A 24,115-nucleotide genomic window follows, 5' to 3' on the forward strand; every position below is an offset into this window, starting at 1 on the left:
ATACAGCAAAATCTGTGATTGTATATGACAGAGGCCAGTTATAAAAATGCTTTGAGCCATGTTAAGCCAAACAACTGCAAATTGATATACGGCTAGTTGACTTAACACATGTCCTTCCCGCTGAATGTCCAACACCTTTTGTCAATCAACTCCAAAATTATTAATAGTGCGATCATTAATCATGTAAAAAAGTATGGCAAAAACCTGTGACCCCAAAAAAAAATCATTAAAAAAAATTGTTTAAGTAAAATCACTAGTATGGCAGGTATCACCCAAAATTGGGTGCTTTGCCAATAAATAATAAAAAAGTTGACTTAACACATTAGATTAGAGGAGCGACGTACGAACGCCATATTAACATTTGAACGATATTAATATAAGAACGTTTGAAATTTTGATAAAAAAAGGAATATTTGCATATTTTTTTATGGTGTATGACAAAAAAACTGATAATCTCGCCTTTTGTGAGAATCGTAACACCAGTAAACAATAAGTGTGAAGAAGAAACCACGGATTTAGATTTTTTCTCACATAAAAATATTACAATAATTAAAGAAAACACTTCGTTTTTTACCACTTGAGTTTTATTATAGACTACATGTTTCAGAAGTTAAACTTCCATCATTCAGGTCTGTATAATAAAACTCAAGTGGTAAAAAACGAAGTGTTTTCTTTAATTATTGTAACATGTCTTACCATAAAGTTAATGCCGAAACAATAAATAAAATATAAATATTAATCAATTTATTTATTATTGCGTGTAAATCACGCATTTACGTTATACGCATATGAGTACAACAATGATAGCACGACACTACGTTTTAATTGAATGCATTTATTTGAGTAAAATAAATACATAAATGATTGATAAATTAGCGCTTCGTCAGAAATTGCGTGTTGTAAAATCCACACGCGTGCATGCATTTAAAAAGACTACTAACGATTTTATATTACACATACTTAAAATAATAAATAATTCAAAATTATTTCGTAGATTGTATTACTATCTCCACCACCATAGAGTAATGCTCAGCACGTTCGACTACCGTACTGGAGGTCCCGGGTTCGATTCCCAGAAGAGGTCAAATAAATATAAGTAACTATTTCACTCTAATATTTATTCGATGTTACCCTAGACTGGAACCTGAAGCGGAGGGCTGATCACCTTTCCTTCATGTGTTAACGATCAAGATAACACCGCGTTTATATGATGTAGTGCCCTGTTCATCATCGGGTGCGGATGAGGGTTTGAAGAAGAATATAATAATACACAATTTGAATTTTTAGGGCAATACCATTGGTAAATGGTATTGCCCTAAAAATTCAAATTGCGACCTCTTTGTGACTTATGATAGAAACAACACTAACTATTACTACTACTACCATTACGCCGTTTCCCCGCAGGGGTAGGCGGAAAGGATTGAACGCCACACTCTTCTGTCCTGTCATACACTCCTCGTCTCCTTTACATCCATACGTGTAGTCATATTTTAGGTTCTGATTGATCTGATCGTGCCAAGTCTTTTTTGGCCATCCTCGTTCTGTTTTCCTGCTCACATTCGCCACATTTCACATTCACAAAACTAATCATGGAGTAAAAACAATTTATTTTAAAATATCGTACTTGTGTGATTCTCACACTGCTCTGAACATTCGCTTATAAACGTGTAAAGTGGAACAATACAGTGTGTTGTATATTACCAGATTTTATGAAAGTCCGACTGGCCGTGAAACGCTATAACTTTCATTTATTTATTTTGTTTTGTAGTTGTATGCAATCTCAACTCAGGTCGGTTCAATGATCTCAACACTTCGCCTGTTGCATTGATTTGTAACTGCTACTTGTTCAGTGTTACCTAATAATATATCCGGATTATGCTGAATACCTAAATAAGTATATTTTATTTCAGTTTTTAACATTAAAACATAATATAATCGTAATCGGATAATGTCAAATATCAACTTTTTTTACATGTGATTTGCAGTTATTATTTAATATGCTTATTATGTACAAGGTTTATATATCATTAAAAGGACTTTTGTTTGTTCTTACTAAAAAAAGATGTTTTATTTAAATCTGTGTTGGGAACAGAAGGGATTATCTAGTGTGGGTCAGTTAGGAATATCAACTTTATTAGGAAAGCATAGTAACTACAGCAACTACTTTAAAAAAAATATAACTAACCCTCAATTATATATTTTTTTATTGTTTATGTTGTTTTTCCGATTATTTTTTTGTTGAAATCAGATTTGTGATTTGATTTCTTTTTAAATATCCTTTCTTTCTTGCCTGCAGACAGACTCGCAAGTTACTTTCTTAACAAAAAAATATTAAAAACATTTTATTTAATTAATTCTCTTTAGTATTCCTCTCTGTGGGTTCTATGACATTCAATGCGGTAGAGTAAAAAAATATAAAATTCATGTCTCACATTTGAAATTATTGTTTTTGTCCAACAATACATTAGTGTTTTTTACCCGAAGTATATAAAAACTCTTTTTTTACATGTTTACCTGCCAGTTCAAGTCAACAGTCGAGTTTAACACAATCTGCGTAGTAATTACAACACGGTGATGAAGTTTTTGGTTAGTGTTTTAAAATAATTTTAAGTGTTTTTAATTACATTTAAATGATCATGTCGGACAACTCCTTCTAGTGGAATATATATATTTTTTGTAATAGCAAATTGAAGTTATGGTTGTAATATTAATCTGTGTTTAAATTACCCGCTAGTGTTCAGTGATCTGATTTTAAAATAAGCTTTTTTTTATTCTGCCATCTATTGTCAATATTTAGTAATACAAATAAAAACCAAAAATTGCTTTCCACCTGTAAAATTACATTATACTTAAGTATAGTACTTTTCTAAAATATACAAATAATATGATAAAAAATATATCTGCCCTTGAGATGATTATGAGATATTTAGAATGAAAACTTAAGAATCGACTGAAATAATTCGGAATATTCAAAGTACATAATATGTACTATAGGGTCCGCCAAATAACATTTTTTTTTTGAAAATGGGGCGCAAAACATCGAGTGTAGCTTCGGCTGTGTGGCACGTAGCGCCGTCCTGTTGAAACCAAATGTTGCCAATATCCTCCTCTTCAATTTTTGTGAACAAAAATCCGTTCAACATGGCCCGATAACGATCGCCATTGACTAACGGCCACTCCTTGCTCATTTTCAAAGAAAAATGGCCCAATTATGCCTCTGGACCAAAATCCGCACCAAACAGTGACTCGTTTTGGGTGTACCGGCTTTTCAATGTATGCGTGCGGGTTTTCTGTGCCCCAAATACGACAATTTTGCTTGTTTACATACCCGCCAAGATCAAAATGAGCTTCATCCGAAAAGATGATTTTTTGGCAAAATCGGCATCTTCTGTAAGTCGAATGTCGCAATATTTCCCAGCGTTGTTCAAGCGTATACACAACCATATTCGCTCAGCGGAAGGATAAAACTAATTATCTGTCAAATCAGACATGAGCTAAGTGTTACCATTCACGAAATAAGCACTAGTTGAAAAAAAAAACTTTAGATGGCGGACCCTATATTATGGCATATTATGCCATTAGTATGCAGGATGACATAATATAGTTGTCGCATTTTTTTCGCTAGCAAGTACCAACCTTCAAATAATTCGTGTCAAATGTCATAACAAATCTGACGTTTAGTTCATATGTTACAATAGACTTATTTAATGATGTTACTTCTGTAATTTTCAACACAATGGAAAAGTTAGAATTTCGTGTATTGATACGTTATTGCTTTTTAATGGAAAAAACACCGTTCAAGCTTCAAGCAAAGCAATGGCTTGACAAGTATTATTAGTACTCTGCTCAATCAATACAAATGATAGAGAAGTCTTTGCCGATTTTCAGCGCGGTCATACAAACTCCGATGATGCTATAACAAATAAATTTAAAAAAAAAACCTGTATATTTGTTTATTGATATGAATTTATTTATTAAATGTCTTGTACAGAATGTTTGCATATTACTGGGCTATTTACTATGAAACCAACCAAAAAGAACTAGTAATAGTGATTACTAGTTTTTTTTGGTTGGTTTCATAGTAAGAAGCTGCCTCTAGCAAGATGGCGAGTGTTTTTGCCTAGAATTTTTACTCATGAATTACTTGAAATTATAGTAACTTTAAACATAAAGAGTAAATCTACTCACAAGTAGGCAAAGGCTATGAAACTTAAAAAGTTGAAGCCTGAGTAGGGTCATGATAAGCGGTGTTGCATAAGCCGTAGCTAGATTTCAGAGTCACTTGGACGTTAGGTAATTCAAAAAATATAATAATAATAGTAATAGTGATCAAGCTATGTACCTTTTACAACTGTTTGAAGCTATTGAGTTATTCCGAAACTATTTAAATAAAAAGGTAGCTAAATATCTCTAAGGTTGTGTTATTCAATGAGCGTTTAAATATGAATAATAAACTTTTTTGATTTGTAAAAGAGAAAACATAAAAACTATAAAAAAACTCATAAAAAACATGTAAAATCTGCCATTTTCTTTTCTTCTCCAACAGTTAAGCGCATTGGCGAGTCTGTGGATGGTCTCATTCCTGGATGCTGCTCCGAAAATGGCAAGAAGAAGCTTTTATAACATAGATTATCCATACGGAGGACTAAGTATGGCCGCTTATACCATACCACATCAATACTATTATCAAAAACCTATTCAGTATTCTATACCAATGTATTATAATATTCATCAAAATACAGGATTAATGACAGCCACTTCTTACATCCAAACTCCGGGAATACATTCTGCTCCCGTAACCAAATATCTTGCTATACCGATAATTCGATTACGAAGACAGTATTCCATACCTAGAAATGCCATCATGAGAATATATGCATCTAATATACCACAACTAAGAATGCAAGGTCTCGTAAGATGATATTTGCTGTTTTAGATGATGTGTTATTTGAATACAGTGACACCTGGATTTTACGTCCCCGTATATAACACTTTCCCGCCAATTGCGTGTAATTATTTCAGTCCCAATATAATTTAGTATATTTATTACCCGTATTTACGTATTTTCCCCAGTTTACGTCGAGAATATCCTGTCATTCGGTTTTTGACTCAATTAGTAATACTTCTTTTTTTTTACATTAATCGAGATCGTAGTTTACATGCAGTTTAAACATTTATTTTATTTCGTTAAGTCATTACAATTTTTACACAAAAAATAAGAAATTTAAAATGATTTTTTTCAACAACCTCATTTTATACATTCCCTCCATTTAGTTTTTTAAATGCAAAAATCTCATGTACATAATTTTCACAAAAAAGAAAAAAAAAAATTTCAATGCGGGGGTATTTACATTTTCCCTTCTTTCGAGTTTATTTTTTCAGTCCCTTAAAAAATGTAAAATAAGGGTTTCACTGTATGTCATTCCCATACATCTTCAATAATATGGGTCATATGCCTGTGATACTACCTTTAAAAGTTTTACAATGATAATTGATTTTGAATGATAAAGATAAGTACGTAAGTTCAACTGTGTGTAATTTGGAGGCCAGACATTTGATATACAGTAGACGCTCTCTTAACCGGCCTTGACAGGACCGACCCAGGGCCGGATAACGAAAAAGTCGGTTAAAGAGAAGGTAGTGAAAAACACATTTAAAAAAACACTTGCAAGGAAGAAACAAAACATAATTTATTCAAAACAATAAAACTAGAAGAGGCCGGTTAAGAGAGTAATGAAATTTTGTCATATGCTCTGACAATCTGTACAAATATGCCATATGCCCTGTAAAATCCAGACTCCTACCCATAAATTGCTTCGTCTATGAGACTATATTTATAAAATATAATCTCATTAGAGACTATATTTATAAAATATAATCTCATTAGGTATAATGTCTGTTTGACCAAATATTTATAATGTCATGTAATGTAATAAACCAAATGTCTGGCAGCCTGTAATTTTGTAGTGTGGAAATAGGTTGACATTTTGTCAGTTTAATTTTAAGTTACTCATTTCTCACTCTGTCTCCGTAGTCTAGTGATTAGCGTGTTTGGCTACCGAGGAGGTTTGATTCGCAAAAGGATCAAAATAAATCCGAGTGATTTCTTACTAATATTACCATCTTGGACTGGTACCTGAAGCGCAGGACTGATAACACTGCCTCGATAAGATGTAGTGGTCTATGCACCATTGGGCGTTGACAGATTATTTGTAAACTTACCACCAATAAAATAATTCATATGGATTATTCCATTTAATTTTATTAGATGGGTAAGGTTTAATTTAAAATTTATTGTGGCTTATATACTTTAAACTTAATAATGTTAAGTTTGATTGTACTGTAAGATAACATGGTATAAAAATAAATGTATGTATTAACACCTTAACTACTGCATGTTAATGTATGAGAAATACGCCTATAACCGCACGCATCGGCAATTTTGTCTAAAAATTCATTTGTAATTAACAAAGAGGCAAAACCATATACATTTTTACAGTTTTCTGGATTTTTTTTCCTCCTGGGTTTTGGAACTCCTGGAGTTTCACAAAAGTTCTGATTGTTCCGTGGAGTGTCAGTGTCTGACAAGTCCATATTATCTACATCCCCGTCAGAATCACTCAAAACCATTCACATAACCCGAGGACCTCTTAGAGATCGAGTGAACTTCTAAAATCATCATCAAATTATTTTTCAATTTCCCGAGAGATGGTGTGGAGTTCGACTAAAAACAAAAATACTGAAGCAAATTCGGTTGGACCATACAAAATATCAGACAAATAAGATTTGAAAAGGGACAATCCAGATAAAATTACATAGTAATTAAATTTTACAAACATGAAATCAATGACACAAACCTTTATAAGTAGCGTGAATTTTTTCGAATGAACAAATGTCTCGATTAACTCAATATATCGATCACTCCTTTCAAGAACGTCATAAATGAGAAATTTTCAATTTTCAGTTGTACATGTTTTCAGAATGCTCAGAAAATGTACTATATCCCAGCAAGAGACATATTTTTAACTTAATATTTACCTGCTATAGGGCAGAAAATGTAGTTTTTGCATTTTGAAGTAAAGGTATTGTTGAATTATTTTTTTAAATACACTAAATATTTTTCAAATGGAGAAAAAACCTTCAGGTTTTACCTAAAAATATCTGTTGCACAGTTAAAAGTTCAATAAGTGGCTTCATATTTATTTTTAAACATTAAAAACGTTCTCCTGAAAAATCAAGTTTTTTATTTATGACGTTCTTGAAAGGAGTGAGCGATATGTCATTGAGTTCTACTACTTATAAACCCGCGATAACACGGGACCAGTCCTTAGTGGTCAGTTCAAATTTCCGCACAAACGCGGGACCGGTCATTAACGTGTTAATGACCGGTCCCGCGTTTAACACTGAAATATCCACTTCATATTGAAATATGCCTCCAAATAAAATTTATAAGATAAAACTTTAATCATTGTCATTTATTTTTATTAGATGAGCTAGTGAATAAAGTTGGCAACATGTTAATGAAACTGATTGTAATAAATTATCACCAAAAATATATTTACAGTTAAGAAACATAATGTAATATATAGGTGTAAAAAATTAATAAAAACAATATTTGAAATAAAATTAAAAAAAACTTTATTTTTGCTTTCCACCAACCGCAAATATAAAATAAAATAAGACAAAATTAACACTGAGTAAGATGTAATTTATCTGGAAGTCTCAAACTTTCACTTTGATCTGGATTGGCGCTGCAACTGTCTATTGGAACGGTGCCCGTGTCTGGTTTATGCGGCGGTGAGCAGGGTCAGTTTCTCGTTGAGTTGGAGCTGGATCTTGATGAGTTGGGACAGCGTGATGACCATGAGGAGGTCCTTCACGTTGGTGTTGAACATGTTGCTGAAGGTCTCGTTGGACATGTTGGGAACGGAGTTGATGAGGTCGAGGAGGGATCGACCGACCGCGTTATCGGCTGGCTGTTTGTCTGCCAGTACGTCCTCTACATAAGACAGCACCTGTGAAGACAGAATTGTTATATTAGTCTATATCCTTCATTTGTCCGCCTCCGTAGTGTAATGGTCACCACGCTTGGCTACCATACTGGAGGTCCCGGGTTGAATTCCCAGGGGGGGGGTCAAATAAATATAAGTGATTTTTTCTTCAAACCCTTATCCGCACCCTAGTGGTGCATAGGGCATTGTTGCATCATATAAACACAGTGTTATTTGATCGTTAGCAAGTAAAGGAAAGGTGATCAGCCCTCCGCTTCAGGTACCAGTCCAGGGTAATATTAAAAAAATATTAGAGTGAAAAAAATCACTTATATTTATTTGACCTCCTCCCTGGGAATTGAACCTCCAGAACGGTAGCCAAGCCTGCTGATCATTAGACTACGGTGGTGGATTTTTTCACTCTAATATTTATTCAAAATTACCCTGGACTGGTCCTTGAAGCGCAGAAGTGATTACCTTGCCTTCATCTGTTAATGATCAAGATAAAACTGCGCCAATACGATTGGGATTGAGAAGAATTATCTTCTCAATGCAGATTCTCACCAGTTGCCATTAGATAAATGTTACAGAGCGGAACCTCTCATAACAAGTATGTATAATTCGTTCTAGAATCTTATTAGTTTAATTGCTATGCGAATTACTCATTATGAGAAGTGCCCGTTATGAGAGGTTCTGGTGTATTTGCAATTTGAATGTACCCATCTTTACATTTAGGGCAGTGGCCTTACCGTCTCGAGGAGACTGCTGAGCTTTGCAGAAGCCTCAGCCACCTGCGTGAGGTCCATCATGGGCTGCACCTGACGAGATCGCCCTTCCCGGCCGACAGCCATGGTCTTCTGGCACAGCTGAAGACCCACAAGCTGGAAACGAGGACAAATCAATTAACAACTGATCACTCCATAGCTAAAAACGTTGACTGCCATGGCAATTTTCATAATTCCGGTCTAAAAAGCCAATTCTTTAAAAATAATCTTTTAATTCTTTATTTTGCCAAAAAATTTATATAATTATATTTTCTGTTCATTTATTAATAAATTTTCTGTTCTTGTAGTAAGCCAGCATTGATTTTTTTGTTCTCTTCCCAGAAGCCATCTATCTATATTAGCCATCTATCTATAGATACACAAGGACTTTTATTTGTAATTGGACGAATATAGCAAGTAAACACAGTACAAGATAACTCGTAGTTGGAGTCAAGTTATTGTAAAGAACACAATCTAAGAGTTATCTCGAAGTTGGCAGTCAACGTGTTAATGGTAGTCGGATTAAGCAACAATTCATGAAGGTCCTGGCATGGGTTCGAATTCTCGATCATGTAACTGATATTTTTATTTAAATATTTATATCATTATAACCCTAGACTGGAACTGAAATTAATGATCAATTTGACACTACATTAACCTACTGAGATTTCCTATATATATTGGAATCGTATACACTCATACCTCGCTTTGCGTCATTACTAAATTAAGACTCATTTTTGCTGTGCGTTGTTTTTTCAAATTGCGCTGTTTTTCTAAAATTATTATTCAGATAATCATTTTAAAATATTCTTAAAGGTAATTTCCCGTTTTGTAAATTTAAATTCTGTTTAACTTTCGGGGAATCATTTGGAACGTATCTACGACGCAAAGTGAGGTCTTAGTGTAGTAGTTTGAAGAAAAAAATCTTATTTGACCATTTACAGAAATAGCACAATAGTTAGTTTCTGATTTTTGTCTTGACATGTTTACCACGGATGACTCGTAGGAGTGTTTAACCTTTCCCTTACGGTGCCATTAAAATTCCGGGTGCAACGGTGATATGTATTTTGTACACCATAGGAAAATGTGGCTAAAAACGGGAAATATGTGAATATTCCAAATATGTATTGCTTTATTGACTATAGTTGAAGTAAAAATGTAACAATTTTGTAATTTTTGCTCTGGTAAGTATCTGAAAATGAGAAAAAAAATACATCGCCTCAATAGCTAGCATAGCGACATGATCGGCGCTTAAGACGATCTGCGCACTACTGGCGCCGTAAACACGCTACGACGTGCGCGTATGCGCAAAGCACGTCGCACACCCACACACTGAGAAACATTTGTTATTGGTGATTTCATCCCTGATTTTTCAACAAATTACTTATTTCCGTCGCTGCAAATGAATAACTTTATATTATAATAATTTTATGTAATACATGATTATATTACGGAGGAATACAAAAATTCTGAGCCCGTATCTATTATATTTTATATTATTTTTTGACATCTCATAAAGATGAAGAAGAATATGGAAGTCTGGGCATTTACAAAATTAAATGCCCAGACTTCCATATTCTTCTTCATCTTTGATGAGATGTAAAATAAATAATATGAAAATAACTCCTGTAATTGGAGATAATCCAGATTTTGTGAACAAGTATTTGGGTACACTCAAAATGTTGTATTATATTTTATATTGATATTCACATTTTTAATGTCGGGTTGTAGTGAATATATCACCAAAAAGGGAGAGGTTAACCTACTGAAATTTCCTATACATACACTATTGGAATCGCATAATAAAAGTAAAAATATCAGACTTATTACAGAGATTTGTGGTTTTTTTTTTATTTTTGTCTTAACACGTTCACCACGGATGACTCGTATGAGTCATTAACCGCTCCGGCGTACTGCTCTAACCATTAAACATTGCGATATTAGTGTATTGCGCAAAGCCAACTGACCTCCGGCTCGTAAGTGGTGACCTCCACATTGATGGGGGTGAACATGCAGCCGGACTTGCCCTTGGGCACGCCGAGGGCCACGCACACGTACGCGCGCAGGCCCATGCGGGCCCCCTGCAGCCCCGTGTCCAGGGTGAGGTGCACGGGGTTGTTGCACTCGCGAGCGTAGTACTCGTGGATCACCGACGAGTGGTTCGTCACCTCGTTACCGGTGGCCCACCAACCTAGGGAGATAACATTTCAATACAAAATGAATAATGCCTCTTACTCTGACTCTTTCAAATCTACAATTTCAGTGTAAATGATAAGTATCTATTGAAATCAATTTTTATCTAAAACATATCCGATCCCTATGTGGAGCATATGGAGTCCACAAACTGTGTCCAAGCTTTTCTGTCAGCTGCCGGCTCCTTTGCATCCTCCCAGGTCAGATCTGCGTCCCGAAGTTCTGACGAGAGCTGCCGACAAATTGTCATCCTGGGCGGCACGAGCCTGATGCCTTGTAAAAGGGACAATTTTGATTAGGGCTCTCGGGAGGCATATGGAGTACATGGCTAAGCCAACTGAATCGCCTTTTCTTGACGACAGTTGTGACCAAGGTTTTGCTGCGTCCTATGCCTTATCTCTTCATTCCTCACAAAGTCAAACCACCGCACGTCTAAAATTCTTCGCAGACACCTATTCTCAAAGCTAAGTACACGGCTGCTCTAGTCCCTTGTAAGGTGACATGTTTCACAGCCGTATAAGAGGATAGGAGCATTGCAGGCATTGTATAGGCGGCATTTGGTCTTCACCGAGTATAGATCCGATCTCCAGACAGCCTTCATACTGTTAAATGCAGACCCTAAGACCTACACATTTACTGGCACATTTTATAAAACTAGAACTTTGTATTTAACCACATAATTATTTTTGGTGCTTTTCTCTAACTGGTTTCTATGAATATTTCACAGTTTTAAGTTAGGTACATATCCATCCCTGAAGATTACAATGTGCTTGTCGAAACCGGTTGGAGAAAAGTACCAAAAATAAAAGTGATTAAAAACAAAGTTTTTTAATTTAAAAAAAAATCTCAATTATCCCATCCAATGGCGGTATAGCCTAATTATAATTCTTTTTTCTTATGACCCTTATCTGCACCTAATAGTGCATAGGGTATGGCATCAGATGTCAACAGATTGGCGCAGTGTCAACAAGATCATTAATCATATGAAGACAAGGTAATCAGTGTAAATCACAAATAGATATTAGTGAGAAAAATCCCTTATACTTATTTTGACACCCCCCAGGAAACGAACCCAGGACCTCCAGGATGGTAGCCAAATGTGCTAACTACTATACTATGAAGGTGACATAATAATAATAAGTAATAGTGCATAAGGTACTGCATCAGATTGACTCAATGTTAACCTGATAATTAATTACATGAAGGCAAGGTGATCAGTCCCGCGCTTTAAGTCTGATCTAGGATAATATAAAATTAATTTTAGATACAAAAATATTAACAGTGAAAAATCACATAAACAGTGAAACCTCTATCTATCGTTACTCGAATAATAGTTTTCCTGGATGTTTCATTTGTTTTATTTTATATAAAAAAAGATCACATTTTAAAAAAAAAGCATCGATCGTTTCTCTATCACGATTTCACAACATTTATCGTTTGAAGTATGCTGCATATTTGATAAATTTTGTATGTGTTTTTTCATTCTTCCCAATTTTCTGAATTTAGTTACATTCAATGACAATATTCCAATGTATGGGATAAAAACTATCGAAAGCTTGTGTGACACACACTTGACCGATACAGCAGAAGAGGTCGATATTGGTGAAGAGGAACCGCTGCCTGTACCTTCATTTTCATAAGCATGCATTCTTTGAAATATTGAAAACTTTCTACTACACACATAGAATAACTGATGCTGAAAAAAAAATTATTTGCAAAGCCGAAAAAATACTTCAGTGACTAACAGAAATAAAACAGTAAAAAGAAAAATTGTCGATCACAGATTATTCAAAACGCAATAATCTTAAATATTTTTAGTTCTGTTCAGCTTTGTATTTTTTTTTAATAAATACATTTATTTTCATCTAAAACTTGTATTCTTGTTAGAATTTAACTTCCAATGGTTATGCAGATTGGGAGGATGGAATTTTTACTCGATCTCCTTGCGTATTAACGTCTTCATCCCGCATTCATAGTTCATTTCAATAGGTCCCTTTAAAAACGATAGATAGAGGTTTCACTTTATATGTATATTAATATAATATATGCGCAAGGAGTATTACCGATAATATTTTCAGTGGAGTTGACGCGACGATTGAGTTCATAAACATCCATGGCATAATTAAGTTCTGCCTCCACTTGGTCGGCATGTTCTTTGTGGGGTACGCAAAAACAATTCGTAACTTCTGCCACGCCTTTGTCCACCGAACCTACGAGAAAGAAAACAATAATTAACTAAGGTAACATTATTTAATCACCGTATTTTAGTGTTGACAACTCAACAACAACCTTATGGATGGTTTGACAGCCGATCCTGCCACATGTCACTTATCAGTTTTATTACAATAAATACGAAGATTTAAGTATAAATGACTTTTGACTAACCTAATAATGTTCCAATTACTCTGTGAGAATCCGCATTTCGGCGTTCGTAAGCATCAACAATTTGAAATAAGACTATCGGATGCACCTTCACAACTAAGTTGAGCGCCATTTTGGACGTGAAAGAATTTGAGGTTATATTAGTGTTGCCAGTTTAAATGTTTCTATATTAAATGGTCTATTTTTTTTATAGAAATATAGTGTATTGTCATGACGATTGTGTGGTTACTAAAAGGTAGAAATTTTTAAAAATGTGCAGAAAGAGTACTAACCTACTGAATTACAAAAAAAAATATCATCGCGTTACTTCTTCGCAGAGATAGCCGAGAGAAAAATGTACTTTTGGATACACAAAGTACAAGCTAAGAACCTAATGTGTGTCAAATGAGCGAGTAAAAACTGACTGAATGCATTCTCCACGCAAGTATTCCAAAAACCTCAGATGCGACATTCAGTTTTGGTATTATTTAGATGTATGGTAAGATATTAATATATATTTATAACTGCTGGACACATTCATTATCCTCGTTTTACTGCGCACTTAAGTTACAAGATACAAGTTGAAGATGATGCATCACAAACTATGCAAGGCCTTTTAATTCATAACAACGAAATATAATATATTTTCAAATTCATTTATTTCAGACAAAAATTAAAAAAAAAAAAAACAATAAAATTAAAGGGGAGAAAGAGAGCCCACTTCATTCCAAAGCTGAAGGCATAGTTTTCACACATACACTTAAATTTTAAATGAAATTTCCGTCTGCCCCTTTGTAAGGGCGTTTGTGTACTATACGCAATTTGACCGTCCGGCACTTCAGTTCACGTTCGTGATAAAGCGATTATTGGCTTGGATTGGCTCGTGCTTTGTCCATCTTTCGGATCGGTGCGTGATCACGCTGCGCGTAAATTCGATCACGCTAAACTGTCGTAGTCGCTTTTATTTTTTAGAACCGGACTGCTGGATCGTAAAATTCCGTGTAGTGCACAAGCTCACTTGCGTTTTCCAAATAAGCACATATATTACAGATACAATCTAACAAAAACATATCGCTAAAATAGATGCTGCAATGGGTAGGCACCCATGTTTTTTTTCACGTTTGATAATTGTCTGCTTCTATAAATGTTGTCTACTGTCATTTTCAAAAATGTTATGTCGAGTTTTTCGCATACTTTTGAGTTATCACGTCACTTTCATACGTTTCTGAATTTTCTGACGTTTACGAGTCACCACCGTAGACATAACTATATAAAATAGTTAGTCTGTGGACATAACTGTACAAATAAGTTAATCTTTGGGCACAAGCGGAATGCAATAAGTGATCAATTTCTCGATTATTCAAGTTTATTCTTATTATTTATATTCAATACCGACAATGTCAGAGGATTATGAAGGAAAACGAAAAGTGCATCCTACTCTAAAACTCATCCTCTCAAAAGATGTGGACTTAACGAGAAATTTTCTATTACGAGTGAACTCTCAGACGTTATTCAGGTCTTTGAAAACGCATCAGAAATCACTAGAGTATTCGTGCCATGGGATTGTCTGGCTTGCAACAGTAATAGGATCTATTTGGTTGCTCGGAAATGAACATCTTTACCAGCTGCAGATGAATTTGCTGTTTGCCCTCATTCTGGATATTATTGTTGTTGCTTTTTTGAAAGCAACTACGAGGCGACGAAGGCCGTCACCAACAAATGATATCGGTCCTGATAAATTCTCCTTTCCTTCGGGTCATGCAAGTCGAGCAACTTTGGTTGTCTTTATTTTTCTATTCCTTTATCCTCTTCCTTTACTTTGTACTCCACCTCTATATGCTTGGCTTTTCTGTGTAGCTACTTCGAGAGTCGTAGCAGAGAAACATTTCTTGCTTGATATTGTTGCTGGAATCGGTTTAGGTATTGTCGAAGGATTGTTGATGACTCTGCTCTGGTTGAGCAAGGATTCTTCCAATTATTTGGTTTCTTGGCTATCTGATGAAAAAATACCTGGCGCAGAATAACATGTATAATATTTTAATACATATATCTGCAATGTAAAAATTATCACCACATTGTTTTAATAATTGTTAGTGATAATAATAATTTTGAGTGATATTTATTTGAGTTACCATACGATTGTGTTTAATAGTGTTTTATTATTTAATCCATTTGCCTGCAGAGCACTCTTTGACAAGTTTCCAAACATTTACTGTTAATTATTAACCTAAACTACCAAAAGCCTTTGTATCTGTATAAACTATAAAATCACTAAATGGGATATCGTTCTTATGTACATATTTCTGTTAACATCAGTGTGGTAATAATTTTCTTTGTGGCAGCGAAGTATTAAGTTTAAAATATTTTTGTTATTAATCTTATATCCTTTATTTATTGTTATTACAATGTATTTTGCTTGTTAGAGCTTAAATCACCTGTAAACAAGTGGAAACTTAGTAAAAAAATAAACTTTATAACTCATTATTTTGTAAATCCTATCTACATGCATATTTTTTTATTGTTAGATGCATTGTTTTTTGTTTAAGTGCACATTTTAATTGTAATAAATTTTTAAATGCCTATATATCGGTTGTTAACTCCTTTGATATTTATATTTGTCAATAAAATGTAACATTCTTTGTCAATGATTTGTTTTTCTTTGCTAAACCCAACTCTGTGATATATGTAATATATGAAGTCATGTTAATAGAAATGAATATTTATTTTGAGATAAGTAACATTCAAAGGTTGAAACTCCGTTACAAATGATACAAAGTCTGTTACACTTTGTGAGATGCGGCTGACTTGTCAAATTCCAAGATTTTCTTTTATAACACAACTTCAACCAAATTTACTTAAATTGCTAGATTGAAGTAAAAGCTGCAGTTAACACATTTTGGACAGGTATTTTTTATGCCTGCGGACCGCTAGCGACGGGATTTGATAATTATTTACAAATACAGTGGAACCTCTCATAACGTGCAAAAAAATCTGCAAATGTTGCTTCCTTAACAAGCGATGTTTCGTTTCGCATAACGAGTAACAGGAAGGGGAAGACCCTTTTTCACGACCTTCACTTGTGAATCGGGACTTTCGCGGCTTGGGAAGGAGTTACCAAGACGACCCTCACTTCTGGGTAACTTTGGCCAGAGTGTTGTCAAATGTGATTTTGAAACAGTAGCTGTGGAGTCTACAGTCAACGAGATTGTGTCATTAGCTAATATCAAGGGACACAAAGTGGATAACAACGGTAGTGAAGAGCTTGTGAAAGAGTACAGCCAAGAGCTGACCACCGAAGAGCTTGTGGAGTTGCATTGTGTGTCACAGCAATACATTATAGGGAAGAGTTTGTTAATGGAGGAGGAGGAAGTAGTAAAGCAACAATCTTCTAGGACAAGAAGAGAAATGTTGAAAGCATTTGAAACTGCTGCATCGCACATTAAGAAGAATCACCCTAATAATAATGAGGTGTCTATTCCTGCTACAAATTTATTCATGATAATGCTGTGACACATTTTTGCAAATTTTTGAAGCGTCGGCTAAAATAAATGTCTTAAAACAGTTTTCTAGTAAAAAGGGATAAATTATTTGTCATAAATAGGTTTTTTTATTTACGTTTTTTCCAAATCTAAATTATATTCCAAGTTTTAGCACTCCTTAACAATTCACAGGTAATTTTATTTGAATAAACGTGTGTTTTGCATAATGAGTAAGATGCTGGAACGAATTAAACTCGTCATGAGATGTTTCACTGTAGTTAAGACCTTAACGAAGCGATTGGTACATAATATTAATATAAAAACATTATATATGTAATTCTTTCTTTTCTGACTTTGAAATGAGGCTGGCGTAGAAGGAAAAATACCCTTCTCGTCCTTAAGCTTCAATCGACCGAACGGGTAGAAATACCTTTCCCGTCCATAGTGTGCTAAGAAAATCAAAATTTCAGAATAGATCATCAATGGGGATGGTGATAGGATAATTCCAATGAGGTTAATCAGTGTGATTAAAAAAGAAACTGAAATCTGGTTACCAAAATATATAAAATCACAGGAGAAAACGCGATGGAAGACAGCACATGCATGAGCTTGGTTCTTTTATTATATTGTAAGTCAATTATTATTATCATCATTCCTGTACGATTTTTAATATCCATCACTCTCTTCTTTATTTAAATCTTCTATATGAACTTTGAACGACAGAAATTATAAAAAGGAATTTAAGCGGTTAAAATAATAGTTTGGGGATTCATTATCATGAATTATCAATCATATGTATGAAGAAGGTGAATAATTCCAGACACTGGTATATTACTTTGTGATTAAACCAAAAAAATAAATATAAATGACACGCAGGGCACCGATTGAAATTAGCATCAATGAATTTTATTTTACATTAATTACTTACCACGAAAAACCAAAAGAGCAGATTCCCAACGATGGCGGTACCGCTTCCCCAGTGGGCACTGGAAATATCTTCTAGGGAGGTACCAAAGGCCCTAGGAAATAGAGGAGAGGACTGTGAAGTGGGCAATATATTTTTATTCTTTAAAAAAGAGTGGGATCCTGTGGCACCGAGCATCATAAAAATATGGTTTCTGGGCTACTTGTTAAAAATATATATTTTTTTGTATATCTTAATTAATAAATTGTATAAATATAAGTTTTATTTATGTGTCTAGGGTTACCAGTCCTTCATCTGTTGTTAAGGAAGTTATTTTTTGGTCAATAATAGTCAATTTCACTTGGGTGATGGGTTATTTTGTATAAAAAAATCACTATGCATTCTTGAAGGACGACTTATGAGCCAACATAATTTTAGTTTTCTTCTGATTACATTATTTTATGAAAAATAAATTTTTTGTTTGCATATTTATTAATAAATTAAATATCCAAACATACATTGTTTAATTTTACACATACTTCAATTATTGGGCCAGATGTCTTGGTCTTAAGCAGATGTGTGTCAAACGAAATGGACTATAAATAATAAAACAAATAATTGAATAGATATGCGAGAAATGTGCGCGTGGCAAGGAGGATAGCCTGGAACGACTGGATGTGATTGGTAGCCTGGAGGGGAAGAGAGGGAGACACGATGAACCAATCAAGGCAGCAGCAGGCACCTCGGTGGTTGGAGCGCTACATGCAGTGCAGTCAAGAGATAACTGGAGAAGAGTCATTGCTTCCACAAGGATCACAACCCTCAGTGATAAACAATAAGACAGAGAAGAGAGATATCGCTCACTCCTTTCAACAACGTTATATATTAAAAAAACTTGATTTTTCAGGAGATGGTTTTTAAAGTTTAAGAATATAATCAAATATATTAAATATAAATATCAGGCCTCATATTGAACTTTTTATTGTGCAACAGTCTCCATTTGAAAAATATTTAGTTTAATAAAAAAAAAAAAAAAAACAATACCTTTTCTTCAAAATGCAAAGAAACACTTTCTGCCCTGTAGCGGGTAAATATTAAGTTAAAAATATGCCGCTTTTGCTGAAATATAGTACATTTTCTGAGCATTCCGAAAACGTGCACAGCTGAAAATTGACAATTTTTTATTTATGACGTTGTTGAAAGGAGTGAGCGATATGTGGAAAATATTCATAAAAAACATTAAAACAAATTTATTTAAGTTGTTTATTTAAAAAAATGATCTTAAACTCAAAAATAAAATGAAACAATTGCGAGATATTAAAGCAGTAACATTTATTAAAGTAAATTAAAACAATAAATAAATACAAGTTTCTTAAATTATTATTTATATCCATAGTTAAAACAATCATGATTCACATAATGAAACATACATATATATTTTCTTTGTATTCTGTATTCAAATTAACCGGGAGAAGAATTGCCATATCTGATTAAAAGACCTATTTAGAATTGTATGTGATTCACATCGGTCTTAAGAAAATAAGATAGTATTGATATGTTATCGGGATTAAGAAGACGGCAGAATTGTGATTGTATAATTGTTGTGCCTATAATATCAAAACATAGATTTATCCTCCTACCTAGATTTTTGTGTAGAAAAATATAAAACACAATTGTATTTTACGCAGCTACGGAAGGTTTACCCTGAACCCCTCCATTTTACGATCCGATCTCACATACTTCGGTACAAAAAATATTTATATATAATTTTATCAATATTTGTATATTAAAATGTTCTTTAATAATTTATCTTCTCTACAGTAATAAGGCGTCATAAATATAGTACAAGTGCCTTTGAAGATTAAAATACATATTATATATTAATTATAAAATAGTTACAAAACAGTTTTTTTAAATATATATGTCTTAATACACTCTTTTTGTGACGAAAATAAAGAGAATCACCAAATGAGTGAGGGAACCTTTGAAAGTGTCGAAAAAGCGATGAAATTGCAAGCATCCTGTGTTATATTTCTTTTAAAATGTTGACGTCACAAAAAAATAATTCATACATATTATTGGTTGCTGATCAACTTTCAGCTGCGATTGTATGAAACGTATTTTCTGTAATTTTAAGTAAAAATGATTAAATAATCAGTGAAAAATTGTCTTCAAGGACGATTCAATTTTATTTAACAATGTTAAATAGCACATTGGCCATTATTTCAAAGATGCTCATTTTGATCCCTTCAGGAATCGAACCCCGGACCTCCAAAACGATAGCCAAATATGCAAACCAATCAACTATGGCGGGGAGAGTCACAATAGATAATTTAAATGTAACCAGCAAAATTTGTGCATTTTTTAAAAGGATTAAATATAACAAAGCAATCAACATGATTGATCATGCTGATTTTACATTTTTTGAGTTATATTTATATATGTATGGTTAGTAATATTTAAAAACTAGAAGTGCAAATTCCTGAAATCTGCAGCCGTGCGATGAATGCTGCAATGCGATTTTAGACGGCTGCAGTTGAAAAACGAATCTACAATCAATAATTTCAACTGCATACCATTTATTAATCAATCATATATCGCTCACTCCTTTCAACAATGTCATATATAAGAAAACTTGATTTTTCAGGAGAACGTTTTTAAAGTTTAAAAATATAATGTATTGATAAATGTATTAAAAATAAATATCAAGCCACTTATTGAACTTTTTACTGTGCAACAGATATTTTTAGGTAAAACCTGAAGGTTTTTTCTCCATTTGAAAAATATTCATTGTATTGAAAAAAAAAAAATTAAACAATACCTTTTCTTCAAAATGCCAAAACAACACTTTCTGCCCTGTAGCGGGTAAATATTAAGGTAAAAATATGCCACTTTTGCTGGGATATAGTACAATTTCTGGGTATTCCGAAAACATGCACAACTGAAAATTGACAATTTTTGATATATGATATTGTTGAAAGGAGTGAGTGATATGCTTATCAATGAGCATAATAAAACTTGACAAATTAATAAAATATTTAAAATATATATTTTTTTTATAAATTGTTTGTTAGATTCATTGGATCTTATGAACAACATATTGTACAGGTACCTTACACATTAGAAAATGGTCAAATCAGAGAGTGTGTTTAAAAAAGTAAACTAAAACATGCATTATCACATTCATCTTCAAATCCATAAAACAAAACCGAGAAAGAAAGTAAAATAGTTAAGAAGTAAATAAACTACTATGATTTTATCCTTAATATTGCAGTCATCCATTAGTAAATATGTTGAATAAAATAAAGAATTTTTTTCTGTAATGTTAAATAAAATATAGAAAAATAATAAAAACACCCGACGCAATTGCAATAAATATTCAATCTGATATTCTTATATTAATAATGCCCAATTACAAGATGACAAGATTATTGGGTGTATTCATCTATGTATATAGGATAACAATTAAAAGGAAATAATGTTATTATTTTACATGTTTTCTTTCTGTACAAAACATTAAAAGGTTAAAAATAAAAAAAGATAAACTTCAATATGTATTCATTTTTATCCTTAGTCTAAAAACAACAGAATTTTGCATTACAATGTAAAAATAAAATTCATACATATATTTAATGACTGTTGGTGATATTGAAAGACCACCTTATTGACTTTTTTACAATCTCTATATTATATTTTGATAAATATTTTTGGTCCATACATTTATCTGTAAACACAGTTCAAATATATCATTAACCCCGAGCCTGCGGGATCCTTTATATCAAGGACCCAGTTCATCTCCATATTAAACACTTAATTTTTATGAAAACACTAGAATAAAATGGTTAATCTGATAAACAAGGTCTTCTCTACAATATTTGTCAAAGAATTAATAGTTTTATTTGTAGTTTTAATTTATAAGATTTATCTGTAAATTTGTAACCTGAAATGTAAATGTCGCAAAACCGTCATTCCCTTGTTTTAATTTTTTTTTTTATATACATATGTTGAAAGTTTCTCTTCAAGATATCATTTTGTAATAAATAGTATATATTATATACATATCTTTAATCTGCTTTAAAAATACAATCAGTGTTATCAATAGAGGGTGAGAGTGAATGATTAGATTTAAAAAAATTTTAAATTAGGATTTTGACATTTTCAATAACAAATTATGAGCAAGTAATGCGAATAAAAAAAAACTCGTCAATTTGCCATATAAATAAATATTTTGTGAACACATTGCGATTGTAAAAAATACCCAGCAGGCTAGGGGTTAAACAGAATAGTAAAAATTAGTGCAATGTTTATTTGAAACGTAAGTTGAGAGGTTAAAAAAATTGGTAGTTTATGAAACAGGGAAACATTTTTTCATACAATTTATCTATTATGTTAGATATAAGGTAGTTTCAATTTTAAAGTGAATGAGCTAGGTAATAATTATTCAGTTGTTAAATTAAATATTTCCTCCCAAAAGAATAAATATCATTACATATTAAGATATAATATCCATATAAACACAGAACAGCTATGAAATTTAAGTTTTACGAGAGTAATGGTTTATTTTCTTAAGCCCGCAACGGTGAGCAGCAGACACCTTATTTATAAACGAATTACAAAATTTGTTCAATGAATGACCCCAGTAAAAAAATACCTCAAAAGACACAATAATACCTATGGACCAGAGTGACTGTAGTGTTCTTTGAGCTGGCTGCTCATAAAGATCTATTTCTTCAACTGTAGAGCCAGTTCTACAGCATAATTAAGGTCAAAAGATACAGTGAATTCAAAGAGTAATTCATCCACACATGGAGGCATCCGTCACTAGACGTTATCACTGCTAAGAAAATTAACCTCTACACAAAAAACGACAAACAAACTGCCGTGTTTAGATTTTATCTTTTGGATATTGTTGCATTTGAAATGTAGGAACACAATTTAGCCTTATTGTGTTCCCAATTTAATATTTATGCCCTTTGGCCTATTTGCGCCAACTGCAAATTTGAATAATTCATTGAAGGATTTAGCAAACATCAGTATTTACTTTACAAATAGAAAAATACAGCATTTTTGCATGATAAATTTTGACAAAAAAAACTTTAACATAAATAAAATCTATTATTTGTAATTTGTATTTGAAAATACAGAGAATTCTGTAGTAAAGCAGTTAGAATGTTGTACCGACAAGCAAAAGTTTTAGGGTTTAATTACAAGATGTGTCAACAAAAAAAAACAATATGCCTTATTATAGAATTGACAACCGATCACTTTGCTCGTGTTTAATTTTCGATGGAGAAAATGCTACATCAGCATGTAATGCTACATGTTTAGCTAAACATAGCACCAAAATATATATCCATATTGTTTTAAAATATATTTTTTAAAATATTCATATGTATATCATTTATAAACATTAATAAAACAAATTGAAATGTTTCTGCATAAGTATAACAGGAATGAGGAAGTAGAGTGGTTTATATAACTTTATTTTTATTTTTAAATAGACTATAAAGGAAGTAACAAAAAAGTGCCATGATATTAATGCTATTATGATTTTTAAAAGATGGATCATGAAATTGTGCCCCACAGAATAGGAACAGTTAAAGAAGTCCTTCAGTATAATATAGTATCAGTATACCTATCTGGGCTGGCGGTTAGCGACAAATGGAACGACTTTCAAGGGATCAAAGTCAGAATATAGATTACAAAAAACTGCCGCATCAAAATGTGTGATCTCCTCAGTAATACAGGCTTTAACCATAATCTTCATCGTATGATGCTGCACCTTTTAAGTGCTTTTCTATGGTGTCGAAAGTCAACAGTGAACTGTCACTCAAGCTACCACAAAAAATTAGTGAAGAAATATAAAAGTGATGCAGAAGAATTCTTAAAATATCATGGGTTTCGCGAGTTCAAAATGAAGATGATTTAAGACGCATGGGAAAGCAGATTTAAGACGCATGAGGAAGTTTTAGACAATGCTTAGAGAATAGGCCAGGGTACTTGGGCCATTTTATAGGACAATAAATGTAAAGTTATGCATATTATACTACAAAGTAAAGTGGAAGGTAAACGCAGCATAAGAAGAAAATACTAGTGGTTCACTGTAGTATTGAGTCGCTGTTTAGAGCGGTTGAGACAAAATGAAATTTGCAAAATCTTAGGCGTGGAGCGGCAAAATGAGAAGAACAATGAATACGAAAGGGTATAAAACACCAGCCAAGACACGAATATCACCTGAGCGCTTTTTAAAGGTTTTTTCTGAAATATTTACTTGTAAACCTCATAAAAAAATGTATTTTTTAGGATTTTTTATACATTTCACAGAAGTTTGGACATACAATAAAATGTTAATATCAGAGATTTGTAAAATTTTACCATGCATGAAAAAAAAAACTTGAATTCAATTTTAGGTAGCTGACACTA

At 33.0% G+C, this 24,115-nt stretch overlaps 2 protein-coding genes across 2 annotated transcripts; one reads left to right on the plus strand and one right to left on the minus strand.

The window, feature by feature from the left end:
• Nucleotides 1–7,614: 7,614 nt before the first annotated feature.
• eIF3f1 (eukaryotic translation initiation factor 3 subunit f1) lies at nt 7,615–13,456 on the minus strand. The gene is made up of 5 exons (XM_088260428.1): nt 13,334–13,456; nt 13,012–13,158; nt 10,723–10,946; nt 8,741–8,872; nt 7,615–8,015 (listed from the first exon to the last, which is right to left on the minus strand). Exons 1-5 carry the CDS (start codon nt 13,440–13,442, stop codon nt 7,788–7,790), a joined length of 840 nt encoding a protein of 279 aa, XP_088116554.1. The 5' UTR covers nt 13,443–13,456; the 3' UTR covers nt 7,615–7,787.
• A 1,032-nt stretch (nt 13,457–14,488) lies between these two features.
• On the plus strand, nt 14,489–15,954 carry LOC148313634 (polyisoprenoid diphosphate/phosphate phosphohydrolase PLPP6). The gene has a single exon (XM_088260436.1). The coding sequence runs from the start codon at nt 14,707–14,709 to the stop codon at nt 15,331–15,333; it is 627 nt and encodes a 208-aa protein (XP_088116562.1). The 5' UTR covers nt 14,489–14,706; the 3' UTR covers nt 15,334–15,954.
• The last annotated feature ends 8,161 nt before the right edge of the window (nt 15,955–24,115 follow it).

Source organism: Brachycentrus maculatus, unplaced genomic scaffold, assembly GCF_059751285.1.
Source record: "Brachycentrus maculatus isolate JH-2025_06_01 unplaced genomic scaffold, ASM5975128v1 h1tg000007l, whole genome shotgun sequence".
Classification (NCBI taxonomy): domain Eukaryota; kingdom Metazoa; phylum Arthropoda; class Insecta; order Trichoptera; family Brachycentridae; genus Brachycentrus; species Brachycentrus maculatus.